The sequence below is a fragment of the Oncorhynchus keta genome, chromosome 35 (assembly GCF_023373465.1).
Source record: "Oncorhynchus keta strain PuntledgeMale-10-30-2019 chromosome 35, Oket_V2, whole genome shotgun sequence".
Lineage (NCBI taxonomy): Eukaryota > Metazoa > Chordata > Actinopteri > Salmoniformes > Salmonidae > Oncorhynchus > Oncorhynchus keta.
The window spans coordinates 65,841,521-65,851,235 of NC_068455.1; the positions used below are offsets into that span (position 1 = coordinate 65,841,521).

The window sequence follows — 9,715 nt, forward strand, 5'->3', positions numbered from 1 at the left end:
GGCTGAATGGTAAAGAACATCTAGCCCCTCCAGAGCACCCTTACCTGTCGATCTATAAATGATCTAGGATGGTCATCTGAATCAGGGTTAGTTTGGCAGCTGGGGTGAAAGAGGAGCGATTACGATAGAGGAAACCAAGTCTAGATATAACTTTAGCCTGCAGCTTTGATATGTGCTGAGAGAAGGACAGTGCACCATCTAGCTATACTTCCAAGTACTTGTATCTTTCTTATGAGACACAGACACACACTATTTCTTATTATGAGACACGCACACACAACCTTTTTCAGTTTTTTTTGTAAGACACGAGCACGCTCACTCAGTCTGCCCTGACTGTGTTTTGTATACATCTGCCTGACAATCTGAGGCTAGTATATCTAATGTTCTGTCCTGTCTTCTCTCTCCAGGCTGCAGCGCCCAGTTCACGGTGATGAAGATCCTCCACGTCTCGCAGCCATAACCAAAACTCCTGCCAGACGGGACTGAACACACCTTTTTAAAATGTCTTTTAACCTTTTTTTCCTTCCTTATTTAAGATATTTTTTACTACTACTGCCGATCAAAACAGCCAATCGAAAACCAGTTTACTACTCATCATCCCTGTTTACAAAACCAAACCGCCAATCAAACTCCAGTTTACTTTTGTTGTCTACGGTGCTCAAGACCAGCTTACTGGTTTCTGGAGGACTTGAAAAAACGGAAAGGCAGTTGGTGCTAGCTACCATTGTAAACAAGCAACTGAGTTGACGGTTGTTATCAATGGCATGAATTTTTGTTATTTCCGGATTTCTTAAAACAAATTGTCGTCTTGAATACTGAAATGTGTAAATGCTGTTTGTATTTTTGTGGGGTGCTGTTTTCGAAAATAATTTATTTTCCTTTTTTTTAAAAGACTAGATCAGCCTAGATATATACCACATTGGCCTTGTGACTTGTATTTAGAAGAGAACTAAGATGGAAAATACTAATAATAGAGAGATGACATTTTTCTAAAAGCATTAAGAATAAGAAGACCCATTTTTGGGGGGGTTTGGAATGCTTCGAAACATACGGGTTTTAAAGACAATTTTGTTTTTTAGTTCTTGTCTTTCTGACTCTTGTATGTGTTGTAAATTTTGTGTTTTTACAAATGTATAATGTTTATTTCCTTAGGAGAGAGAAAGAAGGCAATTGTCACACCTCTTTAGGACATCAGGTCTTTTGTTTTAATGAATTGTTTCCATTTTTCATCGTGATAATATTTCAGTTTGTGTAATAATTAATTGTGTTGTACCTCTGATTTTGTTTTGAGTTTTTTTTTATATAAAGATGTATTCTTTTTTGGGGGGGGGATTTTACATTGTACATTGTTCTTTTTTAATTTAAAATGTGTCTCGTATTTATTGGATGTCTATGTTCTCCCCTTGTTTTTATTAGGGTTGTACAAGTTGTGAAAGTTTTTTTTTTTATGGTGATTCTAAGTCCTCTGTAACAACTGTGTCACAGGAGGACAATGTTTTCTCTGGTGCTTCTGGTTCAATATATATAAATGATATTTCTAATGAATATAACTTACACCTTCCCCTGTAGTTGCTAGGATACACAGCCGAGGTAGAAAATTGACTAACGGAATACTGTCTTTGTAATGCGTGAAAAAAAACAACTACATTTTCTGTACATTTTTTAATTTTTTTATCTGAGAAATCGTCATTTTGTTTTTCATCCTTTTTAGGGGCCTTTAGATTAAATGAATGATTTTTAAAATGTTATCTGTTGGAGTATTGACAGTTCTCTGATGAACAATTTCTTCTTTTTAATCCTTTTTAAGATGAGAATTCTATTTTTCCTGTTCCAAAATACCTTTTCATTCATTTTAAACTGCACTGTTTAGAGAATTCACACACACACACACACACACACACACACACACACACACACAACAAACTGAGCCAGACATGTCTTAAACACTTTGTGAATTTGTGTGACATTTCTATGACTATTATTAATAAATAAATGCTTTCGATTAAAGCCACATTTGCATATATATTTTTTGTAACTTGAATTAAATTGATGGTACTCACCTCAGCTGAACTGCTAACACAGTCACCTGAGTTGTTCTGGCCGATGTTTGAAACAGACCACATCTCTTACCAGATACCACCACCAATTGGAAATCTCCTAACGTAAAGAAATAATGTACCATCCCAGTTATTCGATCTGAAAATATACTGTAGGCTACTGTGGCCTTGTAACTATAAAATATAGTGTAGAATCTAGCATAATGACTAAAGCCCTCAGGGCTACCCATGAACATTTGGCCTGTTCAAACAGAGAGGGAAAAACCCTGCTTGACTGTTTACTTGCCTGGTTAAATAAATATAATATATAATAATAATCCATCTATGGTGTTTTTGAACATCCAGCTCATGACTTCCTGCCTGTGGCTGATTGGCTGACAGACTGACCACTGACGTGGGTGTGAGGGGATGTGAGACAGAGGAGCGGATATCTTCTATTTACACTTTGGCCCCATATACAATAACAACCCAAACCCTCATATCGCTCGGCTGTCGCAACATATGCCTGGCACTTGCAGAGGTCGCTTCATTCAAGACAATCACTAACAGTTTTGTTTGTGTGTGTAGAAAAAAATACAAATCGGTGTTAACAGGGGTTTCCATATGGTGAATCTCATCCAAGGTAAACTGCGTGAGGAAGCAGGCCCTAACCAACAGCAGTGTCATACAGATAGTAGACAGGGCAGGAAATAGCAGGGAGCAGCACACAGGACTCAATGACAAAGTAGAGATTTCAGTTTCTCTCCCCTGATCATTTCACTGACAGAGACAACTCTATAGTACGTGTGAATTATTTCAGGGGATAGGAATGGACTACCGCTGAATGGTGGTGAAATAGCTAGTAATTGTTTTGACATCCATGATTACGGATGCTGATTGATCTAATACAATCAGGAGACTTCAACACAGACATATACACAACATTGAGGGAAGGCAAAGGCCGCTCATAAAACAAGGCTGATCATATTCAAAATCACCAAACACATATCCACCAATCCAGCACAGATCTGGTCCTTTACCTAATCTTTCTCTATTGGGTCCATCTAATATCAGTTATTTCAGAATAATGATTCATTTCTGCCTCATCAGTGGAAAGCGGTGAGAGATAGAATGTCCGTGTGTCCCGTCCTGTGACCCGGGGTGAAGAGATCAACAAGGGGCCAAGGACAGAGGAACGCTGGACAGACCGGAGGATATCCTGCTTCCATAGGAAGTTGCGTCCGGCGTCCACTACGCCCTGATATCGACCGCCACGGATGGTCAGTCTGGGGTGGGGCGGGGGGGTTAGATGATGTGTGTGGGGTTATTAATAAACATAGCCGATGCTCCGACTATGAAGTAAGCTATTATTAATTTACTATTACTCAGATGGTATCAATGCAATATATAGATTAATATGTGGATTTATATATACCTTACTTGAAGACGTTTCTTCAAGGTTTCCCTCAGTGAATAGGTTCAACATGGCACAGTAGGAGAGGAGTATTGGCAAAAATTGGCTGAGAGTCTCCATAAGAGTTGGTTGGACAGACTCACAAAATGCAAACCCTACAATTACTCAATCAACCTGTGTGATATCAGAGTTGTGTGGTTTCAACAGTTAGTTTTGGAAGCTATTACTTGGTCACTCTCTTTCTCTCAGCAGCACTTCTGATTGCATTGCGTAAAACCACATCCCTGACTTCCTCCCATCCCATCTACTCATTCATCTTCCACTTCTTCCACATTCCAACATTAACAAAGTAAACCATAGGCCGTGTATGACATAAACACAGATGCAAATCAGGCTCTTGGGTGTACAGAACAGTCGGAGGTAGAAGATGGTACTGATGAGGCATTTGTCTTCTTTCTTTGCTCTGATAAGCATTATATCATCTAACAAATGACATCAACATGTAAAGATCAGTATCTCTAACTCATATATTTCAGCCTGTTTTGATCGCCTCTGTCTCTCTCGCCCCATTTATACCTGATTCTAACTTGCATCTTTTGTCCTGATCTTGTCCACATTCTGATCGTGCCTTCATTTTTAGACAGGTCTAGACGACTAAAAGGTCAATTGTGATCTTATTGTGATCAGATCTTATAAATCTAAACAGACAGGTCAGATCAAGATCAGGATGAAGGACGTATTTTATCGGCAGGTATAAACAGGGCGTCTGTCCTCCACCACTCAGGTATGAGTGAGTATATTCATTTATCTCTATCTTAGTATATATTATTTTTATACCATGGCATTGTTGAATACTCATTTCTTATTGACTTGAAGGGCATTCTAGAGCATGCATTATTTCCCTGTATCGCACGTAATTTTTGCACGGTAGAATTCAATGGCTAAAGATCATTTTTACATGTTTTGTTTGAGCTGCTTTTGAAAGCAAAAATAGAATTAAAATTGGTATTTGTTGAATTCGATTTTCATAATAGCAAGCTAGGGTTGATGGTTTGGTTAAACTAGCAAGTCTGTTTGTTTGGTTACCAAGGCAACTTCTGTAGTTATCTAGTGAACTTGCTAGCTACAATAATTTACCTGTCAAAAGTTTTAGAACACCTACTCATTCAAGGGTTTTTCTTTATTTTTACTATTTTCTACCTTGTATAATAATATTGAAAACATAAAAACTATACAATAACACACATGGAATCATGTAGTAACCAGAAAAGTGTTAAAAACATTTAAATATATTTTATATTAGAGATTCTTCAAAGTAGCCACCCTTTGCCTTGATGACAGCTTTGCACACTCTTGGTATTCTCTCAACCAGCTTCATGAGGTAGTCACCTGGAATGCATTTTAATTAACAGGTGTGCCATCTCTAAAACTTTTGACCGGTAGTGTACTTCAGTGGATTTGAACACATTTCAACCGGTAAATGAACATATTTGTAGAGGCAAACGAGTTAAATTATAATCATGGCATAAAATGGATAATCAACTCGGAGCTCTATGTGTGGGGCTCTATGCGTTTTCTGTAAAATAATGCAACTCCGTGGAAGGTCAGGTCCACCACTAAGCTGCCGCGTTGTGGAACACACGTCTTCCACGTCATTCATCATTTTCCATAGAACGCTTAGCCCCTTGTTGATTATCCCTTACATATCTTACAATATCTTAGTATGTCTTCGTATACTGTTTCTTAGTATATATTTTCGGTGTATATACACATAGATTGCAATTGGAATACTGATACAGTGTTATTTGGGTTGTTGTTTCCTTCTGACATTTCTTGATTTCTTGTTTAAATGGTTTTTTTATGTGTTTGTGTCCTTGTTTGACATTTTACTGCACTGTTAGGAGCTAGTAACACAAGCATTTTACTGCACTGTTAGGAGCTAGTAACACAAGCATTTTACTGCACTGTTAGGAGCTAGTAACACAAGCATTTTACTGCACTGTTAGGAGCTAGTAACACAAGCATTTTACTGCACTGTTAGGAGCTAGTAACACAAGCATTTTACTGCACTGTTAAGTAACACAAGCATTTTACTGCACTGTTAGGAGCTACAAGCATTTTACTGCACTGTTAGGAGCTAGTAACACAAGCATTTTACTGCACTGTTAGGAGCTAGTAACACAAGCATTTTACTGCACTGTTAGGAGCTAGTAACACAAGCATTTTACTGCACTGTTAGGAGCTAGTAACACAAGCATTTTACTGCACTGTTAGGAGCTAGTAACACAAGCATTTTACTGCACTGTTAGGAGCTAGTAACACAAGCATTTTACTGCACTGTTAGGAGCTAGTAACACAAGCATTTTACTGCACTGTTAGGAGCTAGTAACACAAGCATTTTACTGCACTGTTAGGAGCTAGTAACACAAGCATTTTACTGCACTGTTAGGAGCTAGTAACACAAGCATTTTACTGCACTGTTAGGAGCTAGTAACACAAGCATTTTACTGCACTGTTAGGAGCTGCACTGTTAGTTTTACTGCACTGTTAACACAAGCATTTTACTGCACTGTTAGGAGCTAGTAACACAAGCATTTTACTGCACTGTTAGTAACACAAGAGCTAGTAACACAAGCATTTTACTGCACTGTTAGGAGCTAGTAACACAAGCATTTTACTGCACTGTTAGGCTAGTAGCTAGTAACACAAGCATTTTACTGCACTGTTAGGAGCTAGTAACACAAGCATTTTACTGCACTGTTAGGAGCTTTTAGTAACTACAAGCATTTTACTGCACTGTTAGGAGCTAGTAACACAAGCATTTTACTGCACTGTTAGGAGCTAGTAACACAAGCATTTTACTGCACTGTTAGGAGCTAGTAACACAAGCATTTTACTGCACTGTTAGGAGCTAGTAACACAAGCATTTTACTGCACTGTTAGGAGCTAGTAACACAAGTGTTAGGAACACAAGCATTTTACTGCACTGTTAGGAGCTAGTAACACAAGCATTTTACTGCACTGTTAGGAGCTAGTAACACAAGCAACTGCACTGTTAGGAGCTAGTAACACAAGCATTTTACTGCACTTTTACTGCACTGTTAGGAGCTAGTAACACAAGCATTTTACTGCACTGTTAGGAGCTAGTAACACAAGCATTTTACTGCACTGTTAGGAGCTAGTAACACAAGCATTTTACTGCACTGTTAGGAGCTAGTAACACAAGCATTTTGCACTGTTAGGAGCACTGTGTTAGGAGCTAGTAACACAAGCATTTTACTGCACTGTTAGGAGCTAGTAACACAAGCATTTTACTGCACTGTTAGGAGCTTTTACTGTGTTAACACAAGCATTTTACTGCACTGTTAGGAGCTAGTAACACAAGCATTTTACTGCACTGTTAGGAGCTAGTAACACAAGCATTTTACTGCACTGTTAGGAGCTAGTAACACAAGCATTTTACTGCACTGTTAGGAGCTAGTAACACAAGCATTTTACTGCACTGTTAGGAGCTAACACAAGTTTTAACTGTTACAAGCATTTTACTGCACTGTTAGGAGCTAGTAACACAAGCATTTTACTGCACTGTTAGGAGCGAGTAACACAAGCATTTTACTGCACTGTTAGGAGCTAGTAACACAAGCATTTTACTGCACTGTTAGGAGCTAGTAACACAAGCATTTTACTGCACTGTTAGGAGCTAGTAACACAAGCATTTTACTGCACTGTTAGGAGCTAGTAACACAAGCATTTTACTGCACCCGCTATAACATCTACAGACCAATAATCTTTCATTTGATTTTAGGGTAAATCCCAGTGGAGAGAGAAAGGAAAATAATTGCTGACCAACTCAAAGGAGAAAAGAGAGAAAGAAAAGACAGAGAAAATAGACAGAGAGGGGAGAAAATCAGATTAGCCAACAGTCTCTCTGATTCCTGTGATCTGTACTCGCTCTCTTATCAGTTGAGAAAGTATTTTTCTGCCCCTCTCTTGCTTATAACCCTTTCTTCCTCCCTTGTTCCACTGATCCCTCCAGTTATCTGTCTGGCCCGTGATTCCTAATATTGTTATTTTTCAACGTAGGAGAACACCAGGTTGTGACATCACTCTCTAGACATCAAAACATCTTTTACATCTCTGTGACACGTAAGAGTTATGACATCCATCCTCTATTCCTCCTTCATCCTCTGTTCCTTTCATTCTCTATCTGGGGTCTTGACCTTTCTCAGCAGGACCCATCCCTAAACACTATCAGAGCTGAACTGGCCCACCCATCCCCGCCCTGTGTGAAGCTGTTCTCTCTCAACACTATCTCCCACTGCTACAGACTCGTGGGTTTTGAAGAAATAGGAAAGGCGGATACTTAGTCAGTTGTACAACTGAATGCCTAGGGTTAGGGCTCGGGTTAGGGCTAGGGCTAGGGGTAGGGTTGGAGCTAGGGTTAGGGCTCGGGCTAGGGGTAGGGTTGGAGCTAGGGTTAGGGCTCGGGTTAGGGCTAGGGTTGGAGCTAGGGTTAGGGCTCGGGTTAGGGCTAGGGCTAGGGGTAGGGTTGGAGCTAGGGTTAGGGCTCGGGTTAGGGCTAGGGGTAGGGTTGGAGCTAGGGTTAGGGCTCGGGTTAGGGCTAGGGGTAGGGTTGGAGCTAGGGTTAGGTTAAGGGTTTAAGCTAGGGTTAGAGTTGGGGTTGAGCTAGGGGTAGGGGTGGGGCTGGGGTTATGGTTAAGGGTTAAGGGTTAGGTTTGGGGTCAGGGTTCATCTAAAGGCTAGGGTTGGGGCTAATAGTGTAAGTAAAGTTTCATACCAAAATGTGTTACTTACAGAAATCTTTGTACAATAACAAAAGCACTGTAAATGTAGATCTTTATATTAGTTAGTCTAACCAACCAGGGTTGTGATCCTGTCTGTAACATGGTGGGGATGTCAGGGGCACCGTGTAAACTCTCCTCCATCCCTGACTGCTGATTAGACCACAGCGGCACAGCAGCTCTTTAAATAAACACTCGCTCTCTCTCTCTCCCCGTCTCTCTCTCGCTCCCCCTCTCTCACTCTCTCCTTCTCCCCTCTCCCTCTCTCCACATGCTCCATCACTTCTCAGGTTATCAGAGGAGCTCCAACCCCAAAGACCCCCAGAGTGCTACACACCGTCAACAGAGGGAACGAGAGAAGAGATGTGGGTGCTTTGCAAGCACTGGGTATAGTAGTGAAAAGGGAGATAGAGGGAGGGGAGTGAGTGGAAGGGGCACAAGAACTCAATGTAGTAGTTAAGAAAGGGAGGGGGAAAGAGGGAGGGTAGAGAGGGAGTGAGAGCGGGAGAGAAAGGCATCCCTCTAATTCCTCAAGAGGGGCTCTTGTATCAAACAGAGAAAGAGTGAGAATAGGAGAAGAGGAGGGGCGGACTGACGGTGGGAGGTACAGAAGTTTGGGATAATTCTAAGGAGCTGAGACCCAAAACGTTGAGGTTGGAGTAGTCAACTGCAGTCAGGGAGAGAACAACGGATGAAAAAACAAAGCACACTGACTTATCCCTGACGGACCGACGACGAGTGGAAACAGCAGGAGATCACCACTACGGCTACAGAAGGCCAACATACCAGCATGCCACTACAATACAAGCTGGTCCCAACTTCATTGACAAGAGTGTGAAGGAATCTGAACTGATGCATGAAGGACTAGAAGCGTGAGAACCTCAAGGGGAGATTTGAGAGAAGACGGGAGAGAGAGAGAGAGAGAGAGAGAGAGAGAGAGAGAGAGAGAGAGAGAGAGAGAGAGAGAGAGAGAGAGAGAGAGAGAGAGAGAGAGAAGTTGTTAACGTTTGTGAACATTGTCCACCTGCTTGTATACGTGGTTAAGAGGAGAGAGAGTTTCAGTGTAACTTCCAAGAAGAGAAGAGAACCGCAAGGATCAGAGAGAGGCTCTACCCGGCTCCACGCAATGTGAGTGAGAAACCAGCCACAGAGAGGTTGAATTAACTAAAACATTCTTTTCAGATGATTTCTAATCTAATATCTATGAAAGAACGTTCACAAAAGCATTTTAAAATGACAATTCTGGTTCTCATGATAATTAAAGGCGTAGGTCACGTTTCAGACAGGCGTCACATGTATGCAACTGCCAGCCAAAAGACAATAGAATAATAGAACAAAAGAGCTTCTCCTGAATGTTCTAGATGAGAATGTCAGAATCTTTGAAGGACCAGCTTGAATGTAATTCAGTGCTCTAGCAGTGACCACAAGCTAGAGAGGAAGCTCATTTGAAGATACTGTAGGTA

The 9,715-nt window shown here is 40.7% G+C and overlaps 1 protein-coding gene and 2 long non-coding RNA genes across 40 annotated transcripts in view; 2 read left to right on the forward strand and 1 right to left on the reverse strand.

The window, feature by feature from the left end:
* LOC118368854 (lysine-specific demethylase 6B-like) overlaps positions 1–2,011 on the forward strand; it is a 253,417-nt gene extending 251,406 nt beyond the window's left edge. For all 3 annotated transcript variants that reach the window (XM_052497276.1, XM_052497277.1, XM_035753295.2), the window contains one exon: positions 408–2,011. In XM_052497276.1, the coding sequence (XP_052353236.1) occupies positions 408–431 (24 nt within the window). In that variant the 3' untranslated portion in view covers positions 432–2,011. The remainder of the gene's footprint in view (positions 1–407) is intronic.
* The window catches only part of LOC127916067 (uncharacterized), a 26,886-nt gene continuing 17,579 nt past the window's right edge, over positions 409–9,715 (reverse strand). For both annotated transcript variants that reach the window (XR_008093287.1, XR_008093288.1), the window contains exons 4-5: positions 2,061–2,157; positions 409–482 (exon numbers count right to left, since the gene is read on the reverse strand). This is a non-coding gene — a long non-coding RNA (uncharacterized LOC127916067). The remainder of the gene's footprint in view (positions 483–2,060; positions 2,158–9,715) is intronic.
* Positions 7,013–9,715, forward strand: part of LOC127916066 (uncharacterized) — a 6,030-nt gene continuing 3,327 nt past the window's right edge. For 14 of the 35 annotated variants that reach the window (XR_008093260.1, XR_008093263.1, XR_008093265.1 and 11 more), the window contains exon 1: positions 7,726–9,715. This exon is cut by the window's right edge. This is a non-coding gene — a long non-coding RNA (uncharacterized LOC127916066). The other 21 variants (XR_008093257.1, XR_008093261.1, XR_008093255.1 and 18 more) reach the window with 4 other exon arrangements.